Source organism: Semicossyphus pulcher, unplaced genomic scaffold (genome assembly GCF_022749685.1).
Source record: "Semicossyphus pulcher isolate SPU_LCO1_2020_fin unplaced genomic scaffold, fSemPul1.0.p SCAF_4, whole genome shotgun sequence".
NCBI lineage: Eukaryota > Metazoa > Chordata > Actinopteri > Labriformes > Labridae > Semicossyphus > Semicossyphus pulcher.
Window position 1 is genome coordinate 24,782,286 of NW_027211715.1, and position 22,425 is coordinate 24,804,710.

Below are 22,425 nucleotides of genomic sequence, written 5' to 3' on the forward strand. Positions count from 1 at the left end.
CTCCAGAAAAGGCGTCGCCTCTGTTTTGATTCTCCCTCTGGGCTTTAAACGCTGTAGTTCACTGCCACGTCGAGCTACATGCAACAGCTGTTATGAATTCATTCGGGTAAGGTTTATCTGAGCGTTAAGTTTTCACAGGTAGAAAAAAGGATAGGAGTTCAGACTAACTTACTTACTTTTTCTAGTTATCTAGCCGTGTTGGACTTTTTCCACTTTACGGTTCCCAGCCTGTTGAACTTTCTCCGTCGCTTGCAGGCAGACTAGGTGATAAGATGAAGCAGACAGGTTCACGTCAACATAGGCTAGCTTCATTGGATCAGTGAGCCTTTAAAGTCCCATATTGTTAGTTATTTTCAAGCATATAATTAACATTTGCGCCATGAAATGAGTTTGGATATCGCTGTTCAACATAAAGTTACATTTGGATTGGGATCATTATTTTATACTCTTAGCAGTCAATTCAGCAAGTTTTAAATCTGTGTTGGAGAACAGAGAAGCTTTTTGAGCTATTGCTGAGGGTCACCACATCAGGGGATGCGCCTCTTTTACCTATTGGTTGTACCGGGACTTAACTTAGTTTGTTTATTGTTTTATGATTGATTTACGCCATCAAATAGAGGGTAAATGATGAAAATACCCATTACAGTGGCTTTTTGTCCAAACACAGAATTCCCAAATATTCTATTTCTAATGAGCTTTTGGGGTATTTGAACCTTTTCGTTGAAAAGTGACTTCACCCATACTTATACTTATTGAATAATTTTCAAGTGATAGACCAATTATCTCAACACTATAAGTAACACTAATAGCGATTTCTGTAGGAATAAGCTGAATCAGCCGAGTTTAGGGAAGGTTCGAGCACTACCAGAGGCCAAATCTTTAGGTATTTAATGTTTTTGTACCTGTTTTGTGACTTCAACCTTGTGTTTGGCTAACTATCCATAGGGTTACAGCTTTATGTCTTTGTCAGTTTGATTCTGTTATATTTAAAGAACGTACTTGCATAATTAAAGATCGTAAATTTAGTGAGCTCCAGTCACTAAGGCCTTTCAACTGAAAATATGTTTTAATGGGATTTAAAGGTCTGAAGGGCCTGAGTGCTACCATATTAATATGTGAGGGTAATTAAAGAGGGACTCCCGTTTTTTTATGGGTCAAAATTACCTCTATTTATCAAAGCATGCTAAATACAGTGTGTGCAAAACTTTTTATTTGAGGTTTTTTTTATTTCTTATCATTTATTTAACTTCAGCTAGCTCATTCAGTTAGATTTTTGACACAGATTTTCATTGCATGATTATCATGACTACTTTTTTATTTAGCCTAGACCTATCAAGTCATGTGAGACAGACAGTCACAGGGAGGAGAAAGAAGATAAAAGAAAGTGAGAGCAGACAAGGAAGGTAGGTTAAAAGTGATTGATGATTGAATAGTTGTATAATGTAATAATGATAACCTTTGGTAGGAGAGGCATCTTTGTTTAAATTGTACAAAATAATAAATAAAGTTGCAGTGTAACTTTGTCCTAGATCTCAGAGGATTTTTAGTGTGGAAAAAGTCGGATGCTATGTAAAAACGGGGTTCAGTCCTTTGTGTTACAGAAGTCAGGGACGTCATTTTGCTTTCTTCCATATTTTATCTCCAGGAAGTTCTTTGAAAAACAAGGTATATATGCTAAGATTACATTTTAGGTATATAAAGTGTCATGCATGTAAAGTGCAAGACCCTTAACAGGTCTTTGCTCTTTCCTTCGTTTTGATTGAGAGAGGTTGTTTTTGAGTCCATACATTGTTTTAGGAAAATCCTTCACACTTTGCCTTTTACTACTATTAACATTATCACCAATGTTCAGGTTGGTTATTAATAAATAGAATCATATAATATAAATTATATCATATTTTGTGTACCTTAGACATAAAAAGAGGTACTAAGTTATTTTTTTTATACTTGACACATACTGAAGTTTAAAATGCTGGTATCATGACCAACTCATCTAATGCCTGTGACTGTTTACTTCATCAGCTTCAAATTTGGAACCATTGAGCCCCTCCCAGCTCCTACTTCCTCACTTTTTGGGCAGCCTTCTGCCGCCAATGCTGTAACTACCACTGTGAAAGAAAAAGGGAAGAATGAACCCTTGTTGTCATTTCCAGGTAAGTTTCTAGACAGCCAAACTAACTATCAAAGAGCAGAACCTCCACATTGTGTGCACTGGAAAAAGGTTGGAGGCATGTCTTTTTCTGTTTACTAAGCACTAAAAGCAGCAGCAGTTAAACTTCAAGAACGTTATTTGTAATGTTACTACAGTTGCAGAAATAAATAAATAGTTTTCACATTTTACAAAATGGTTTTCAGTACTTATGCTTATTTCAGTAAACGTGATACACTATTAAACTCTTTTCAGCTCAACTGAGGTTTGACACGCCATGGAGAGCGGTGGAGTGGACAGAAGAGTGAGTGAAACTGTTTATTTTCAACATTTCTGCTTGTTTTAAGTGAGAAGAAAACCTCTTTCAAACACTGTTGAAAATATTACCCTCATTCCTCTTATTAAGATTAATACACCCCTACAATGCCTCAAATGATTATGAACAGCAAGTATCTAAAATTCCAATCTAGGCAGAAGACAAGCATGATGATGACCGTCAGCTCCTTCAGGCCGAGCTGTAAGGAGGTGACTCAGACCCGGGTGCTCCTCCTGGGCCCGGTCAGTTCTGGAAAGTCCAGCTTCGTCAGTTCAGTCCAGTCGGTGTTTAACGGAAGAGTGACCAACCGGGCGATGGTGGGCTCCTCCTCCACCAGCTTCACCAAGAAGGTAAGAGGACGTGTTCGAGGCATTATTTAGGTCAAGCTTGAACTTTCACGCTCCATTCGAAGTAATTCAAGTATAGTACAGACGACATATGTACAAAAAGCTACAAGAAAGCGACACTTAACGAATCTGTCTCGAGACAGTCTTAGTGCAAACTTCATTCAAACTTTCTCATGTTTGTGTCAGCTGCAGTCGTTCAGCATTCGTCGTCAGAAGGGAGAGGATCCTACTGGACTGGTGCTGTGTGATGTCATGGGCCTGGGGGATGGAGAGATGACTGGACTGACCCTCCATGACATCCTGTCTGTCATTAAAGGTCATGTACCTGAGGGACACAAGGTGAGCAGGATATAGCAGCAAGGCGCTACAGAAGCTAATGTGGGTCAATTGTTTGTTCCGACTGATTTATCTCAACAGATACTTCAAAGATAAAATCCTAACGACTTGAAGGTAGCCAAATTGACCCCTTTATGTTGTGTCGACGCATTCATGCATAATTGTCAAAGTCTGTAACAATCTTTATCCAGGAGTCAGCACCTCGAATCATTGCATTTAGTGTAATGACTCAAAACATCACCTTGAGTTGTGTCGTTTCACTGTTGCTCTGCGTTTGGATTTCTCGCAGTAAAACTGTATTTACAACCGGTGATCAGTACGGATCACGTGTCAACTCACCTGTTGTACTACTAACATTTGTGGTTTTGAGGGAAATGTCTCAACCATTATCGGATGGATTACATGAAACATGGAATAGTCTTTCATGTCCACTAACTGTAAGAACATTGGTGATGCCCAATTTGTTTACCTAGTACCATTATCAGGTCAAAATTTACTAATGACCTAATGACATTCCCATCAACCTTAGCTGCAAATGCTGGCATTCAAACACACAACATGAATTTTTTAAAAGTTATTATGTTGTCTCTTCATTTTCCTCACCCAGTTTAGCCCAGATCAGCCAGTGAGGTCAGAGACTGCGGGCTACGTGAAGAGGCCGAGCATCAAAGACAAGATCCATTGTGTGGTGTTTGTGGTGGACGCCTCTAAAATCCTGACCTACCCCAAAGGCCTCGGCACCACCTTCCAGCAGCTGCGAGAGCACATCAGTGACCTGGGTAAGAGAAGGACAAACAGGCACAAAGATTTGTTTCACACACACACACACACTGAAGTGGGATCGGATATTGCAGCCACTTTATCGTGTCGTTCCTTATACAAGAGTGGCATGTAGTGAATTAGTTCCCTCAGCAGACAGTATGGAAGCCAAAATAGTAGCTGTAGTTCAGTTAATAATTTGTATGCTTACTTAGGTTGTTAAATGCCTTCATATTCTGTCTTTTAGGTGTTCACCAGGTGGCTCTACTGACCCACATCGACCAAATTTGTTCAGAAACTGCCAAAGATGTCACCAAGGTTTACGAGAGCGGCATCATTCGGGACACGGTAGGTTTGAAAAGCTTCATGTATCGTGATATTCAAGAAGAAAGGGACGTTAACTACACAGTAATGTGGTGAGGAAACAATGCAGACTTTTGTTAGCCATCTAGATAGATCTTTCACGCTCACACCCACACCTATGGGCAATTTAGAGTCACCAGTCAACCTAATGAGTATGTCTTTGGACTGTGGGATGAAGCTGGAGAGAATATATGATTGTTCAGTGGATCAAAAGCACAAGAGTCTGATCAGGTTGGTAAGCAAAAACACAAACGTTCAGGCTGCAACTGTGTGAACAGAGGGTGTTCTTTATACTTTACAACAATTAGGAAGTAGGAGCTTTGCATGTTTGATTCTCCTGTCTGGATAATATTTATTCTTAAGAGTATACAAGAGTTAATCTTCTGTGAGAGGTGATAATGACTAACCTCATAGTGTAATGGATTATCTTAACATGTCTTTATGTGCATGTGTGTCTGTAGATGGTTAAAGCTGGAGCTCTGTTGGGTATGTCTACCTCCTACATCGTCCCAGTGAAGAACTACTCCTCAGAGCTGGATGTGGATGTCGACACTGATGTGCTTCTGCTAAGTGCTGTCGACCACATCCTGCAGTATGCTGACATGTATTTCCAGGACAATACACCGGAATACACAGGGCCGAAGATAGACAAAGAATTTCTTCCCTGAGAAGCCCTTTAAACAACATTGTAAAGGAAATAATTTACATTTAAATATTAATGCATTGTTCATGTCAACAACTAAAAAGCTACTTCAGTTCTCTTGTTTTGAAGGGTAGGATTTGTGTAGGATTGAGCTCTTCTTAATGTAATGAGTCCTAGTGGTGAAGTCGCAGCTACACATTATTTGTTTGAAACTTTTTTTTATTAATGTTTTTTTGCTCAATTTTAATTAAAAAAAACTATTAAATTTACATAAAAATCATAAGTTTGGAGTACCTTTGTTTTCTGTTCTTTGGGCCTCATGCAAGGACCATTCATATGAACAGAATTGTTCTTGAGTGGCATGCACCAGTGGTTTAAGGAAGCTTGCGGGATTCACCAAATTATCCACACTCATTATAGGTAAGCATGAATTTTACGAGGGGTCTAGACCTGTCATACTAGTCATTTAAATCCCTCGCATTCACCGCCTTTGCCACCTTTGTAGTGATATTCTCCTGAATTGATAAAACACAGTAAGAAATAATTTAGCTAACTGATAGGTAGTGAGCAACATAAGAAGAACATTATCATCTTTAAAGCATCCTCTTGAACACACCACATGCAGACATAACACTTTTAACATGAAAAACAAACTGATTTCGAAGTGTTCTAGCAGAGCTCTTTAGGCATCCACTCAACACCGGGACAGGTTACAGCAGACTGGCCCTGAAGTTTGCAAGGGCCTCAGAAGATGGCGCTCGTGTAACACACCAAGCCCCAGTGGACAACTAATGAGAGAGAGCGAATTATAGATGCTATAGACAAAATTAAAACTGCAAAATAATTGTAAATTATGTCCAATTTTGGTAAGTCATGGTAAAGGACGACAAGTGGAACAATTAACAGTGCTACACATAGTCTGCCTTTCTCCATAGGGTGGAAATACCTTGTTTGAAGCGAGAATTGTAACATATTCTGATCTGAAATAGTGCTTGGTAAAATGGCATGAAAACTGGAAAATAAGTGCAAGGTTAAAAGGTGCTATAGTCTACTTAAACAACAAACAACAAAAACAGAACTTTAATGTTATATGCAGCACACACTGTACGTCGCTTAATTTAGGGATAAACTTCAGTCTTATTTTGAAGGCAAAATTATTTGAGTGTGGAGACTTTCAGTTTCATTTCTGCCAGACAGCCATAACCGCCAGGCTATCATCGTGGCACCAGTCAATATAATCTTTACTGTGACCCGCTTCGATCATTTGACTGGACTGTCTACAGGACAAAAAGGTACGGAATAAAACATTAAAGGTTTCTATTATTGCCATAATTTAATCTGAAATCAGCCAGTGGGTTTGTTAATGTTTTATCGTTGCTTGTTGCTGAAGGGATGGCACGGTAGTGAAGCTAACTAAGACAACTTAGGTAAAAAAGATATATACGTTTCAATTAACAGAACATTTAGTGCCACATGTTTAAAATTGGGGCGATGTTGGAAAAGTGATCAGTAAGTATGCAGTCTAAAATACTGCTGTATTATGTGGTAAACCGTTACTTTGCCAGTCTAAGAAGGAAACCGAAAGTTACCCATTAAGATGTGGCACTTTTTTTCGTTAGTTTCTTTCTGAGTAAGTTTTAAGCTTCCAATGTTTAATTGAGCATGTTTAAACAAATGGGGACATGAAACTGACAGAAGTTACGACCCTGGCTCAGGGGAAGCAACATATAGGAGTCAGAGGCTTTAAATCAATCACAATAATCTTTATTGTACAAAAAACTATCCTTAAACAAAGGAAAAAGGTGGCTGGGGCCATTGTCTGGTCCTGGCTGCTGGTTGAGAGAGGGCGAGGGAGGAGCTTGCTCAGGCCTTTATAGACAGCTCTCAGGTGCAGGTGATCAGACGTTGATTGTATGGAGGCCAGGCAGTGCCACACAGCAACACACAGAAGTATGGAGGGCAGGGAATGCCTCAGACAAATGAAAAAAGTGTTAGTTCGATACATAACACAGACATCTGAGGAATGATACAGAAGCAATCTAAAGTAAATGTATATTTAATTTTTAAACATTGTGTTATTCAATATTCTTCATTAACTTGACTCAAGTAAAGAAATGTAAGTATTTTAGAGATTTATCGAAGTAATCTGTTTTTGTGGATTGAAGTTTTATGATTTAACAGTTTTAATTTAGCGTATTAATGGTTTTATTTTATAGTTTTTTATTTCTTATGTTACATAATCAATGATAATAATTATAATCTATTGATTTGGATAAGAGGGTTTTAATTTCCATGATTTTACAAACCTTTTGTCCATTTTTAATGCATCTGTTTCTTTTTCAATTTGAAGGTTCATTCAGCGTCCTCGACATAACTCAGCCGACACTCTGTCCACTATGAACCCCAGACTAACCAGGAGCCAGCAGAGCGCAATCTGCTCCCAGCTGGGAAGGGTCAAACTGCAGCTGCTGTTTAAGGCCAGCACCCATGGTTTCACTGGTGCAGCCTTCCACCAACGATGTGACACCCGCACCCCCACAGTTTCTGTGGGCTATAATGTCTCAGGTCATGTTTTTGGAGGCTATACCAAACAACCATTCAGTCAATCTGGACAGTATGTGCCTGATGACACTGCCTTTCTTTTCACCTTCAGTGGAGAAAAGCTCCTCAAATATCCAGTCACCACTCCAGCTAATGCTGTGAGAATGATTGCTAACTCTGGTCCATACTTTGGAGAAGCATTGGTTCTTGTACATGGAAGCAAACCAGTGGTCCACAGCAATCCAGCAAATCATTACATCTTCAATGCTGCAGAAATGCATGGCAATGACCTCAACCTGACTGAGTGTGAAGTTTATCAGGTCGAGGGTGAGTCCACAAAAGTTCCTATTTGTTGTTATTTCTTTGGACCCTCCCTTTTACTTAGAAAAAACTGCATCACTAAGCCCTGTACGTCAAATAACATATTGGATCCTATTTAAACAAACTATAGCATAAAGTGCATGGTGAAAATACATATAGAGCTTGTAAATATACCTTTACCTAGTTAAGTGGCACATAATGTGGGCACAAAGCTAGATGCAAAGTGCAAAGGGGTGGTATTAAATCTGTTCATTAATCATAGGTGTGTTTTGGGCGTAACAGTGTCATCTCTCATTCCTTTAAAGAGCTGCATTATACCAAAAGTGGTATAATGGCATCAGGAGACAGTGGAAACAGAAGCTTGATGGGATATCTTGTATATCTGAAAACTGACTGATATTTGACTGAAGAGTCAGAGTGCTGCTACACATCCCCTGTTTTTTGCTCTTTAACAGAAGCCACAGAACTCGAGAGGCCATGGAGAACTGTACTCTGGGAATCTGAGTAAGATGAACAGATGAACTAGCTTTACTATTATACGTGCTATATCAAGTACAAAAAAGGATAATCTTAAGTAGGGTTGGGTATCGATAACAATTTCTCAATTCGATTCGATTCCGATTCACAAGATCTCGAATCAAATAGGGACATTGATTTTTGTTTGGGGAATTTCAGTTACAATATCAATTCACCTCTTACCTGGTGCATTATCAACATTTGTAATGTTTACAATAAGAATTGACCCCAAAGAAGTAACATCATGTACTTTTAATTTAACATAAGATTAACAATTTTATGAATTAGATTAGTTTATGAACTGTTTTTCCAGTTTTAGATTTCAGTCCATCATTTTTGTACATGTGGCTCATGGTTTTTTTTATCAAACGAACTGGGGTTCAACTTGCGCGAGATTTGGCCACGAGATCTCTTAGTGCACAGGAGACCCCCCCCAGCCCTAATCTTAAGAAATAGTTGTGTGTTACTCATTTTGATGAAAGGCAATGTTGTATTTGGTTATTATATTTTTCTATCAGCCTTTTCTTGTTTGTTCAGGGAGAGGACAAAGCTGATGGAGAGAATAAGGAACTACAAACCCACAGTCAACACTGTGTCTCAGGCTCGGGTCCTGCTCGTTGGGCCGGTTGGAGCTGGAAAGTCCAGCTTCTTCAATTCTATCAACTCTGTATTCAGAGAACACGTCACGAGCCAGGCCATCGCTGGAAGCTCTACCACCAGCCTCACCACTCAGGTGATGGTTTATATTTGTGGGGACTGATTCCACAATGAATATCCTGCTCTGTTCCCCTTTATCACGATTTGTTACTTTATTGCTTTGTACTCGACAGTTTCGCACCTACTCTTTGAAAGATGGGCGAGAAGGAAAACCTCTGCCAATCATCTTGTGTGATACCATGGGGTTAGAGGAAAGCACAGGGGCGGGGCTTATTATAGATGACATCGCCAGCAGTCTTCAGGGTCATCTGCCAGATCGCTATCAGGTATAACTAATCGTCACATTAAGCAGGATATTAAATGTATAAGTCATTGATTTAACTCAAACTTTCCCTGTTTTATTCACAGTTCAACCCCTCTGCTCCTCTGAATTTGGAGTCCCACGGCTACCGTGAGTCTCCGGGGCTCAAGGACAAGATCCACTGTGTGGCCTACGTCATCGATGCCTGCAAGGTCTCCATCATGCCGTCAACGCTGGAGGAGAAGCTGGATGCTATCCGCAAGAGGATCAACCTGATGGGTCAGTTAGATTTCATAATGGTAAAGACATACTGCACATTGTATGTGCACATACAAGGGAAGGTAAACCCCACGATCGTGCTCTATTTGGAGCCGCTGAATGAGAGATTGTATTCATTTACAGAAACTAGTGGAACAAATGCTTTACTATATTGTGCTCTATATTTACTAACCACCATTTGGAGTGTCTAAACTCTTACTAGCAAATGTATGAACTGCGTAGTGTTCTCAAAAATTTCACAACAGACCAAGCACAATTATATCCATGGCATTAAAAGTCTTAACTGCTTACGATCTCTATTTAATGCTTACAGAGAGGTTAGGACAGCGTCCATTATTAAGAGAATAGTTACCAAGTAGTGATTTGAGACACAGCCGTAGTTTTCCCTTGACGATCTTTGAAGGAAAGATAGCTTAAGACATTTAGAATGTTTAGATTGTCTTTAAGTTGTAGAAGAGGCTTTTAGATTAACAGTATTCTTTAAGTGCTACCGCTACGGTGACCGCATGTGTAGCTGCCATTACCTACGTATCTCTGTTAGCCGTGCAGCTAGCCATACCCTCTTTCTTTTGTTTGCAGCACATTTTCGTCAATGCATTTGTTTTGGACTTTTGTATGTTTTTTGTACTACCTCAGTGGTAGAGAACCTGATAGCAAAGAATCTACAACAGTTGTAAATGCTTCTGCTCTGGTGTTTCCAGGAGTTCCTCAGGTGGTCCTGCTCACCAAAGTCGATGAAGCCTGCCCTTTGGTGAAAGAGGACGTGACAAACGTTTATAGGAGTTGGTACATTAAGCAAAAGATGAGGCCTAAGGGTTTTATACAGAAGAAAGAACAATGAATTAGATCATAATGACTCGCATGCATTATAGAGCTTAAGCACCAATACCTTAGTAAGATAGCAGGTATGGCAGGCTATTAGTCACGTGACTTATATCAAACAATCTAACAATGAACCGTTCCGATTTGTAAAAGCCAAATAAAACAAGTTTAGCTGTGAAGTTAGTACAGTTCTTTGTAGTCTTTAGAGAAACAGTGTCAGCCTCTCTAATGTAAATGTTTTGTGATCCAGATGGAGGAGGCCGCTGCTCGGCTCGGTGTACCGCTGTACTGTGTTATTCCCGTGAAGAACTACAGTGAGGAGTTGGAGGTGGACCTGAACAGCGACATCCTACTGCTCAGTGCCGTCAACCAGATGCTTCGCTTCACTGATGACTACTTTGACAACCTCAGTGAGCGTTTATGCAAGATTAAAATCAAAGAGTAGGAAGTGTTTGTGCAGCAGATTTACTAACATGAGCGTTTGTGATGAAATGTCCTTCACAAGGATCTGCCAGGTGCTAACTCATTAGCTACCATGAGACAGCTGTTGTTAGCATTGAACTACTTCCTCACTAGCATTACCGTCTGATAGTTTTATTTGAAAATAGGTTAGGTATAAATTAATTCTGAAATATCAACGCACATTGTGAACACATTTATTTAAGCCTGGAAATAAAAACACACTGGACTTTTCCTGTTGTATCATATAACACAATCAAACGGTAATGTTAGCTAATGTTAGCTGTTAGCTAATGGTAGCTAATGGGTTATCAAATGAGTCTTACCTTGAAATATGGCCCGATGTCCCTCCAGATTTTCACCATCCATTGTCGTTTCAGTTGCTGATCAAATGGGAAGTGATGAAACAATACTCATTTGTTAGATCCCCTACATTTGTACCACTTGAAAACTTAAACACAGCAGTGTGAATATGGTGAATGCTGGGAGATGTAGTGCCTGTTGTAGCTATTTTCCTGGGTTCTACTGCACCTTCAGTTTCTAGATGAATGATCTCATCCTCTGTTATTTTTTTCCCCTCAGCTTCACAATATTACAATTATTTTATGATTAGGTTATCTGTTACAGTACAGAGGGTATCCTTGTTTTATAATAATAACAATATTGATATTGAAGACTAACTACATTGTTGGCTCATTTCCTTGGACATTTCATCACAAGCTCACAAGTTGTCAACAGATTGTCTGATGGAATAATCTTTTTCTTTGTGGGATTAGTTTTGTGTTTGAGGCTACAGTTACAGTCATCAGTTTCAGAGCAGTTTTAGAGCTTATCTGCATTTGAGAAGAGTGATATTTAAACTTTGGCGGCACTTAATAGATTAAAAACGCAGCATATAAAACACAGTATGTTTGGGGGATATCCCAGAGTGTGAAGAAGGTGTTGCTTCTCTGCTTTTAACTATGCTGGATGCCTTTGTTTGTAAGCCGCTGCAGGTGATCGATCAGAATCACACAGATGTCTTGATTCCAAGGCTTTATTCACGCCACCACAACCACGTTCCTATACAAGTGTCTGGTGAATAAGTGGTTCTGTATGAAACAAACAGAATATACAAACCTATGACAAATGTAAACAACACGGGAATGTATGAAATACCCTACATATAAAATACAGCCTGCTAATGACACTAGAGGCATGATACACTAAACAGTTAACATGCAACAGGCATCTCTGTAGCTGAAAAATACCTAGTCACTCATTATCAGCAGGTGCTGCACATATAAAGGCAAGCATTAAACGAAATACACACTACAGTTAGCTAACACCCACTAGGGTTGACTTTTAGCATACAGCCTTAACATTAAGCACTCAATGACAAAACTACTCCAAACTCTGTCACTCACTTGCGCTAGACGCACTTCCCACCAGATGACAGTTGGCATAGAGTCCGGCAGCGTCGAGCAGACGTGGGTCTGACTGCTAGTGACAAAGGGACGAGTCTGGCCGTAGTTCGGCTGCACTGCAAGTCCGTGTGAGGTGAGGCAGAGTCCAGGTGGGGAGAGAGATAGTACGGGGAGAGCTGGCAACAAGCCCCCGCTAGGGGGAGCCTTTTCCACACAGCGGGATAAAGGTTTTCTATAGCTATAATAACCCTATAAATGAATGAATTTCAGCGCGTTTAAAAAGGGTGTTCACTTTTCTTCGCGCAGGTTTTGATCTGACATATGTGTCGGTTCAGTACTTTCTGCGTAGAGCGTTTACAGATAATAATAAATAGATAACTTGGGTTTGTACGGTTGTATTTAGATTTTAAGAAGAAGTTACAAACGGTCGGTTTTGGTGTTTTGACATATTTCATGTTTACATTACAGGTTTACAATGTTGTGCATTATTCACATTCCAATATATTAATGACTAGTTTGTATAATGACAAAAATACTGTAAGTGTTGACTCTGGTACCTTTTGTTTATTTGAAATTCTGCAAGTTCAGCTTTTTTGTCAGTGTTTTTTATCTGGTAGAAACACCAGAGAAAGAAGAGGGCAGACTGATTAGAAAAGTGTAAAGCCTGCAGTGGGATCAAAGTCAGCGATGACAACGGGTATAAACTGAATGGCAGAACATTTTTATAGGGATCAATTCAATACAAATAACACCATACATTTTGTGTAACTGAACATGATTTAGCTTCAGCAGAGTCTACTGTCTACTTATGATTTACACAAAAAAACATGATTTTTGCATAAATAAAAAACTACATTAATTCTGTATTTAAAGTAAAATTAATGTACTAATGGTTTCAAAGGAAAATACATATAGAATTCACTTTGTACATACTCAGCAGCCACCAACTGTAAACTGAATATTTTCTGACATTTTGGCATGAGGGTCATTCCAGCTCTCCTTTTGTTTTTCCTCATCGGGCGTTGTGGTAACAGGTCCTTTTCTCTACAGTATTTGATGTTTGTTCTTTTTTGGTTTTGCATGATATGAAGTCTTAAACTCTGACAATAATAAAAGCTCTTACTGGCCACCTTGATGATCTTTGTATGATTAACTTGCGTAATGATTCCTAAACAAGTGATTCTATTTTGTATCCTGTTATTTGATAAAAACTCAAAAAGCATGAATAAAGAGAAAAACTGAGATTTATTAATGCAGGTCAGACAGTTACTGTACAGCAAACAGTGTTGGAGGGGGACCAGCTGAGGAGCAGCCCCTCTCTGTGTAACAGGACTACAGCAAATTACACGTCGCATATCACACCTTGAATCCAGCTCCCAGCCTGATTTTGCATCATTGAAATTAACTGTGGATTAGAGTGGATTATAAATTGGCATCCCGTCTTTTGAGCGCCGAAATGATCAGTTAAAAAAAACCTATTCTCTGTGATCAGGAACTTTGAAACAAACAAACACACATCTTGAAATAGTGTTTAAAATGCCATGGTCGCTTTAGTGCACAAAAAAGAGCGGGGGCTCTCTACAACTTGGGCCACACTGGACACTGGTTGTACGACATTGTAACTGTCACAGATGTGACCCACAAAAATGATGCGCGATATTGAAGAAGGAATGTTCTGGAAATGCAAAACACACCTGGAATTGAATGATATTCAGCCAGTCAGTTTCCTGTCTCTGCCTATCCATGATTTTGATGCAGAGGAGCTGCTCGGTGGCCGGTGGTCGTTCTCGGTGGGATTTGTGATACAGCCTGCTGAACACGATATTCAGCAGATCAGATGACAGAGTTGTTGGTGAGGTGGGTTCAGATCACTGGGGGACGGAGCAGAGGGGAGACTTTTATGGCACGGCTGACGTTTCGAACAGTCGGATGGCTCTCCTCTCATCAGCTTCAGTCATCAACAGAAAAGGCAGCCACGTGAACAAGAAACCGTTTCAACTTTAACCACTTGAGTTACAGTGCAGAACACATGTACACACATACATCCACAAACACACACACACACACATTCACACAACAACACATACACATGGGCTTGGTCGGAGTCCAAAGGCTGATTTCAGTGACAAGCAGAGTGAAGAATAAAGCAGGACATTTGGCACCTACACTGCAGCTCTGTACAAGGACCAAAAAATGTCCTCGCGTATTAGTAGTTTAAGGTGTGTTTCCTCTTACTCACAGGAGAAAGAAAGTGATCCCATGTAACAAGTAAGATGTTTATTGTCAAACATATTGGAATTTGGATTTCTTCTTACAGTTTCACCTGCGTATTATTTACGATCTTTTTATTCAGCCTTAGTCTAGATTTAAGTTTTTACTTCCATAATACAACTAGTTGGCTGCTATCATTGTATATACGGAAGTGTTAGCACAGAGTTAGAGCAACAGAGCCAGCAGTCACCAGCGTAACAGGGAAGATTAAAGTCCACATGCTGTTCTGACTGTGTGAACAATCAATAAAAAAAAGTTGATTATGACACAGCAGGGGGCAAAAAAGTGCTTGGCACCGCCGTGAAAATGGCCTTAAAACTATTTGGCAAAGTTTGGTGGGTAATACAACTTAATCGTACTTATTAGCGTTTAGTTAGGTGGTAATATAGCGATAACTTCCTGTGGTCTGCATACCGTTACATAGCACAGAACCATTATTTCTCTGTAATTACAATGAAAGATTATCTGGAAGTCTGTAAAAGATGAAATACCTCTGAAAGACGAACACGAGCTCCGATATCTCTTACTGTACGTTTTCAGACACCAGAGGCCGGTGGTGTAACTTTGAAGCACAAGCTTAACGCATTTAAAAACATTTTGAACACTGAAAAAAAAAGGTCAATCTGCATCTGCATCCTTCACCGCATCACTGACGTTGCTTCATGTGAATTCCAACTGACTCGCTAAAAGTATAAAAAGGACAGAACAGTCACAGGACGGGAAAAGAGCCCATTTGTGTTGTGATCACAGCGAACCAAACTGTGCACAAAAAGTCGGCTGCATGTTTAAAATCTGGAAGCGGATAAATCCAGCCAATCACACACGTGCACGATCTGAACTGGGGTTAAAAGAAAACTGTCAATATATTTCTTGAGTTATATCACACACCTTGAAGACGCAGTAGAGGACATTAACCACTTAACCACCTCTGCAGGTTGTCACTTTAGCTCTGCAGCGTTTGGACTCGACCATATCGATCACACACTGTGCTTACGTCAACATCTAGAGAGATGACATTCAACATTTCAAACAGTAATAAAAAAAATTAACAAAGAACTCTTTCTTGTGTTTTTTTTCCTCTTAAAGAACTGTACAAGATTATTACAAAAATCAATAATTAGTTATACATATTTATATGACAACATTGTTTACGTTATATTACTATAAAGAAATACAACTTCTTGTGTTGTTCTCGACCCTGAATGCAGTATTCCTTTTTTTTTTCAGAGCGCTGTGGCTTTGCTGCGCTGAAGGTGGTAATGCAGGACTCCCCATTTCTAATCAGTAAACTTATATGTCTGCAGGTTTAGCTATGTCACCCTTAATGAAAATATTGTTCCAATTATAAGATTGGATGTAGGTTTAATGCTCACACAGATCAAAGGACTACAATCATGCAGTAGCAATGTCAGGCCACAAGGTGGAGCTAAATCACTGACCTAAATGAGGGATGCCAGTGTGTGTGTGTGTGTTTGTGTTTTTCCGCTTTCTTTAAATTTAGGGATCAAACTAAATCGAAGTGTCAGCAACAACTGCTGAACTTGAAATGAATGCCAAACCTCGCTCATGAGCCACCATCACCAGTGAGCAGACACTCAAAGCAGACGATCAAATGTAAACATGATGTGACAGACAGGTGGCTTGTCAAGTCCTCCGCCTCTTTCTTTCCTCATTTTTTTTCAGCTGTTTGCAGTCCAAGAAGCCGGCGAGCTCTGCTTTGCCACCAACTGCAAAAAAAAAAAAAGAATACTGCATTCCTCCGTTGCTCGTTTCTTCAGCTCGCGTGTGCATCCCGCAGACGACAGAAATGGAGGGAGGGGTCGTCTAGGCAGGGCCCTCCTTTGGAGAGGACGGGGTCTGAGACGTGGAGCTGGAGGACGAGGAGGAGGAGGCGGAGCTCTTCAAGGAGCCCAGAGTCTTGCTGAGCCAAGAGTTCTTGGCCGCCTGGATCTCGTTCATCAGGACTCCCCGCTGGTGCTCGAGCTCCTGCGGCATGACAAGAGGAGCAGAGAGGAGTCAGCAGGAGGAGACATGTTACATTCTGCTCTTTGTAATGTGGCTCTGTATTTAAGCACATTATCCAAACTTCTAAACATATCTCTGTGAGCAAAACAAGTCAAATAGCAACAATCTTTTCAATGCACCAATTTATTCTGACACTATGAATGGACTTTCTTGGAGTGTATCCTTAGAAATGTATCTTAAACAGATAGATCCACAGATCCTGTTTTCATGACTTTAAGGCTCATGAAGTTGCCATTTTTGTTTGGATGGATTGGCACCATGGTACATGCCACAATGATCTGTAGATTTCTTCAGGTACCAATGCTCCCCTCACGATGAACTATAACAACATCGACTATAATGGAGATACTGGCCTGAGATACAGATCGCTCACCTTCAGGACTAAGCGAGCCATGTCAAGCTTTGTGCCCACATCCATCAGACTCATGAAGGGTTCAATTATTTATTTTAACACCATGCATTTTCAACCTTTTTCTTTAACATTATTTATTGCATATTTATTATGTTTTATAGCTTCATTTACCACTGTTGATTGCGCTACAAATGTTGTATGTGATGTGTGTGTGGTATGTTGTTGGGTAAGTTCCTAAGGGATAAATAAAGTTATTTGAATTGAATTTTAATTGAATAACTAACAGCCTCAGCTGTAATTTGGATGTCGTGCTAATTAGCAAATATGTAAACACATTAAAATTAGATAAGTAGGGCGCCAGTTTAGCTGAGCGGTTAAGTCAGCGGCCCATGTATTGAGGCTATAGTCCTCAATGCGGCGGCCCCGGGCTCGACTCCGACCCTCAGTCCCCCGCCGCGTGTCATCCCCCATTCTCTCTTCACCTGTTTCAAACACTATCCACTGTCCTCTCTCTAAATAAAGGCGTAAAAGGCCAAAAAAATTATCTTTAAAGAAATGTGATAAGTTAAGAGGCTGATGTTTAATGTACCTGCTAACCATCAGCTGTGTCCGATAGCATGTTAGCATGCCAACTTTAGCATTTAGCTCAAAGGGCTGCAGTACCTAAATAAAGGTACTAACTAAGGTAATAATTGAGACTCCAATTCAGACTATGTGTTACATTAACGCATACTGGACTCTTATATTGTCTGTACACGGCACTATTTTTATTTTTAACTTAACTTTATACTGTAAGCTTTTGCACTCACTAATATCCTGCACATCTGCACAGTTTTTAATCACACCTGTTCTTGTTGGAGTCTTTGCTCCTTCCTTTTTTTATGTTCACACAGAGAAAATACTTCACAAAGCTACAATAATAGGCTACTGAATGTGCAGGAAAGGAGTATTCCTACAGTCCTGACACATTTCCCTGCATGTGTGCCGCAGTTATATTACTATTGTTATTGATATCATTGTGCCTCCCGGATGCTGCTGACCTGGATGCGGCACTTGGCCTCCACCAGTTGCAGTTTGGTCTGTGCCAGCTCCAGCTCCAGGTGCCTCAGCTGCTCCTTCAGTCCGTCCTTCTCCTCGTCCATCGGCTCGGTGGACATCTTGTCCCTGCCGGGGGACGATGTCTGGAGGGACCCCAGGGTGCTGAACAGGTCCCTGCAGTGCTCACATCCCATTACTTTACTCTGCACAGGCACAAAATTCACACACACGTTGGTTAACATGTTGTAACAATCTTTGTTGAGTGCAAAAAAGCACTTCAGAGCCATCATAGCACTTTTAACTGCTCCTATTTTAAACACAGGACTTTGTTTATCCCGAGTTAGGCATCTCTTTGTGTCCTTCTTGCTTCCTAAGGCCTCATAGTATTATTTTGCTTTGTTATAGCAATATAAATAAAGTGCATTTTAAAATAATAACTACACGTCACATTAGGAAGAATGTCCTGATCTTTATCCAGACTTGAGGTGATGCACTGCCTCGCCTACATAGACCAACACCACATGTTTGATCAGGGCTACATGAGTAGATAATTTGAGCAATCAGGGTCTTTATTATGTACCAACCTGGGCTTGTCTTAACTGAGCTGAAAGACACAATAATCCTGCAAACTCCCTCTCTGATGCAACACACACTGCAGCTTGAGTAAAGTCTCCTTGTAGCTGTGCTTTAATCTCACCCTGACGATGTCCAGCTCTTCTTTTGTGGCCGCCTGCTGTTTTTCCAGCCTGGTGCTCAGCTGGGAGCAGATCTGCCACACAAAGAGAAATTCAGGTTATATAAGAGTTGGATGTACGAGGTCAGTTACATTCCATATGTTCCTTTTATAAGGAGAACAGAAGTGTTACTACTTGTAATATCACCATACTTTAAAGAAAATGATGAGTGTAAAATCTGTAGCATGTTGACTATAAACGAGCAAATGATTGCTGATGTTTTTTCCACTGTTCTAATGCCACCACATTGATTTAGGTCAATAAAAATATCACACCTGTTTGTATTCAGCTATGATCGCTGTGGTTTTCTTGATCTCCAGCTCCGCCTTTTCCAGCTCCCTCCTGAACACTTCCTTTAGCTGAGAGGGACGAACAACATGATAGAACATTAAAGACGAGGGTGAGCTGACAGGGCACAACAGTATTACATACAATTAATAGCATTCATGCTACTGTGCAGAGTCTCTCTTTAAGGGCTCATAACCAACATTTACTACTTCAGTGAGCAATAGCAGCCACCACTCACTGAGCTGCAATATACACTGATCAGCCATAACATTATGACTAGCATGGGCACCCTGACTGGTCTGCAGCTACGCGGCCCCATGTGCAACAAACTGCGATACACTGTGCGTTCTGACACCTTTCTATCAGAACCAGCATCAACGATTTCAGCAATTTCTGTTGCATCGGACCACGCAGGCCAGCTTTCGCTCTCCACGCACATCAATGAGCTTTGGCCGCCCATGACCCTGCCGCCGGTGCCACCGGTTTTCCTTCCTTGGACCTCTTTTGGTAGGTCCTGACCACTACAGACTGGGAACACCCCACAAGAGCTGCAGTTTTTGCTCTGACCCAGTCGTCTAGCTATCACAATTTGGCCCTTGTCAAAGACGCTAAGTCTCAAATGTCACATACTTTCACTTGCCCATTTTTCCTGCTTCCAACACATCAACTTTGAAGACAAAATATTCACTTGCTGGGGCCACTGTAACACATAATCAATGTTATTCACTTGTCTTGACTGTCAGTGGTCATAATTTTATGGCTGATCGGTGTACCTCAAACTCATACAGTATAACATCCTACCTGTTGCTGATGTTACATTTTTTTTGTTCACACAAAATGGTTTAAGTCATTATTTACTCAGTGTGACTGACGTGAGAGGAAAACATAGTCACATAAACAAAGCTCTGACTGCAAAGATCAATGAGCCAACAAGTCCTGCAGTTTGGTGAGGCTGCGCTTGATTAGGGGAGGGTAAACAGAAGGCAGATGTTACCTGAGCTGTCTCCTCCTCCTGTCGCCGCTTTTCCTCCTCGGTCTCAACAAGACGTTGCTTGGTGCTCAGCAGCTCTTTGTTCAACACATCGGCCTTGTCTTCTGCCTGAGTGCACAAAAACACAGAGACCCTGCATTTAACTCTGCAACTATAACACAGTGCCATTTTCACAACAATTATTTATTTCTGACTTGCTGCAATGGGACATCTTCATGTCGATGATGTTTACTATGAACGTAACTTGAGATGTGGCGAGGTCTTTACTAAAGCTGGTGAGGAAGAGGGATTCATATGAGGACAGTGGGACATTTTTGCTGCCTACATCTTACATTTGTGTGTTTATTGTCTCTCCAGAGTAAAGGCTTTTGCATCAGCCCATGCCTGAAAATTGTACATTCACAAAGTTCCTAGTTGCAGCTAATGTCAAAAGAGTTAAATACCCAATTTTGCCAGCTGGGAACAAATAGTACATTTAAACACAAACTAACAAAACACAAGAAAATGAATCCAGCAAACAAGCCTTTAACTTGACAAAAAGTTTAGGTCAGAACAGATCCTGTGGAGGCGCTCTGTTACCTGATCAAGGTCGTTCCGAAGGGCAATCTTACTGGTGACCAGTTCATGGGCCAAGTCGTCGTTCTCCTGTTCCAGTCGCATACTGGCCTCCTGAAGACGACGGTTCTCCCTCTGGAAAAACACATACAGGTTGATCACTTTTTAGAACCTGTAATGTAAATCCAAACCGGCTTTAGGACCGGCAACAGTTTCGAGCATTGAACCACCGGGAGAAACGTTTTTTTGGCTGAATGAACACTGTAAGTAGCCCAATTTTGGCGTTTCCTGTTACTTTATTCCCTGTTTAGGTAACGGAAGCTTTTATTTTGAAAGGACGAAAAGAGACTTCCTGCTGATCGTAAAAGTAACGCTTGTGAGGTGAAACGGTAGAGAGAACGGTCAAGGAGCAAAATGTGTTATATTTTAGCACCCCCCGAAGTGGCATACGTTTAGTTCTGACAGAAACATTGCAATGTTTAACTATATTTTGCATTGAATTACGTTTTGAATTAAAAATAAGGTAAATAACTCTTGCTAACAAAGTTTAACAGAGTAAGCTAGTTTTGCTCCAATTGCTTTTCCAATTTTCTCTATTTTATTTTTGTTTTATAAACCAGCTCTTACGTTGATTCTGGGCTTTTTAATCAATGTATAAATCATCAGTTGAATTGTCTGACCATCTGTCTGAGGGATATGCTACAATACTATATTGTGACTTAAAATAATATGTATTTATACTGTGTAATTTAAGAAATATATATATAGTAGAATTCAATATTGTAAATAAGCAGTGGACCAAGGTATCATAGTGTTTAATTATAATACCATTTTATACTGCGATCTGGTATACTGCTGTAAAACTAGCTCCATGTGGAATCCGTCCAATCAGTGACTCCGTATTTTTTTGTCCCCATTTGGACATGCGGTCCCCGTTAACTGGTCTTCGGTCCCCGAAAGTAATCTTGTAATCAGGAACACACAAAAACACACATCGTCTCAAAGTCCTCATTGTAGACCCTTAGTGGAGTCTCGTGATAACGGTTCTGCCTGTAAAGAGTCTCACATGACGGCCGAGCCTCAGCGGGACCAAGCAGTTGTCACGGCTACTAGTGGTCACCTGACCCTGATATGCTGTCACTTTTACAATGATGGCCTCTTAAACCCCTTATTAACTTAATGCACACTTATAACCATGTTTGCACAAATAGTAGAACTAAAATGTGTAATGAAGCTGAATTTGTAAAGTGCCTTATAGGTGTATTTATTATGCAAATACAAATACACTCAGCCACATGCTTCAGAGTTAGTTTGTTTGCGGCTCTTAAGATTGAATTAATCCCTTCCTGTAAGCAGAGAGGTGACGGGCTTAATTTGGGCCAACAGAGGAAAGGCCGCCATCATCTTAGTTAGCTTGGACGGGAGGTTCTTCTCTATCTTGTGAAAGGCTCTGTCAACACAGCCATCTCATATTAATAACAGAACATATAAATCGTACACACGTCCATGCTAAGAATTCTAAGAGCCATAAGCATCAGAAGCTGTAGAAAGCATCTCGTCTTAAGGTTTTTTGTAGGAGCAGAGGCAGCTTACCGTGCTGCAGTCCACAGTCACAACAACGTCTTCATATGGAGCCTCCGGCAGCACTGACTAAACTTCAACACATGATCCTGACAGGAGTTTCCCTTTTCTGTCTGACACTTCCCAGCCTCACTCTCTTTCCCTCTCGACTTCCTTTCTTTCCTCTTGGCAAAGCTTTTATTTCGTAGTAAGACGGATATTGAAAACAGCCGATTAAGGCTTTAAGCAAATAAAAGGGGAACAAACAGCACAAACATTAAAAAAACAATGAGTACATACCTAAATCTGGAGTGCAAACCATATAAAAATGTTGATTTGTAGAATTACAGTCAGCATAAAGTAACTAATTCCTCTCCAGAAAAAAACATACGATTG

At 40.4% G+C, this 22,425-nt stretch overlaps 3 protein-coding genes across 6 annotated transcripts in view; 2 read left to right on the top strand and 1 right to left on the bottom strand.

Annotated features, from left to right (window-relative positions):
• The first annotated feature begins 48 nt into the window (after positions 1-48).
• ifi44g (interferon induced protein 44g) lies at positions 49-5,145 on the top strand. Of its 2 annotated transcripts, XM_069680415.1 has the most exons (9): positions 57-106; positions 1,323-1,403; positions 2,023-2,153; positions 2,405-2,453; positions 2,620-2,815; positions 2,999-3,151; positions 3,756-3,927; positions 4,155-4,255; positions 4,732-5,145. In XM_069680415.1, the coding sequence occupies exons 1-9, from the start codon at positions 93-95 to the stop codon at positions 4,936-4,938; spliced, it is 1,104 nt and encodes a 367-aa protein (XP_069536516.1). In that variant the 5' UTR covers positions 57-92; the 3' UTR covers positions 4,939-5,145. The 2 variants fall into 2 exon arrangements, with proteins under 2 accessions (XP_069536517.1, XP_069536516.1); XM_069680416.1 differs by lacking the exon at positions 1,323-1,403 and having other exon boundaries at positions 49-106.
• A 977-nt stretch (positions 5,146-6,122) lies between these two features.
• Positions 6,123-13,396, top strand: LOC138607951 (interferon-induced protein 44-like). Its single transcript, XM_069680618.1, has 9 exons — positions 6,123-6,205; positions 7,264-7,781; positions 8,231-8,279; positions 8,829-9,024; positions 9,122-9,274; positions 9,357-9,528; positions 10,230-10,323; positions 10,557-10,563; positions 10,601-13,396. The coding sequence occupies exons 2-9, from the start codon at positions 7,310-7,312 to the stop codon at positions 10,793-10,795; spliced, it is 1,338 nt and encodes a 445-aa protein (XP_069536719.1). The 5' UTR covers positions 6,123-6,205; positions 7,264-7,309; the 3' UTR covers positions 10,796-13,396.
• A 45-nt stretch (positions 13,397-13,441) lies between these two features.
• rabgap1l (RAB GTPase activating protein 1-like) overlaps positions 13,442-22,425 on the bottom strand; it is a 127,107-nt gene continuing 118,123 nt past the window's right edge. For all 3 annotated transcript variants that reach the window (XM_069680615.1, XM_069680616.1, XM_069680617.1), the window contains 6 exons: positions 20,494-20,604; positions 19,918-20,022; positions 18,911-18,994; positions 18,599-18,670; positions 17,904-18,104; positions 13,442-16,472 (listed from right to left, as the gene is read on the bottom strand). In XM_069680615.1, the coding sequence (XP_069536716.1) occupies positions 16,311-16,472; positions 17,904-18,104; positions 18,599-18,670; positions 18,911-18,994; positions 19,918-20,022; positions 20,494-20,604 (735 nt within the window). In that variant the 3' untranslated portion in view covers positions 13,442-16,310. The remainder of the gene's footprint in view (positions 16,473-17,903; positions 18,105-18,598; positions 18,671-18,910; positions 18,995-19,917; positions 20,023-20,493; positions 20,605-22,425) is intronic.

Excerpts from the sequence above, each read along its gene's own strand:
- ifi44g (XM_069680415.1), top strand. Across the intron at positions 2,454-2,619 it reads GCGGTGGAGTGGACAGAAGA|GCAGAAGACAAGCATGATGA; the intron begins GTGAGTGAAACT and ends ATTCCAATCTAG. Across the intron at positions 4,256-4,731 it reads GCGGCATCATTCGGGACACG|ATGGTTAAAGCTGGAGCTCT; the intron begins GTAGGTTTGAAA and ends GTGTGTCTGTAG.
- LOC138607951 (XM_069680618.1), top strand. The coding sequence starts at position 7,310 with ATGAACCCCAGACTAACCAGGAGCCAGCAGAGCGCAATCTGCTCCCAG. Across the intron at positions 8,280-8,828 it reads ACTGTACTCTGGGAATCTGA|GGAGAGGACAAAGCTGATGG; the intron begins GTAAGATGAACA and ends TTGTTTGTTCAG. Across the intron at positions 9,025-9,121 it reads CCACCAGCCTCACCACTCAG|TTTCGCACCTACTCTTTGAA; the intron begins GTGATGGTTTAT and ends TGTACTCGACAG.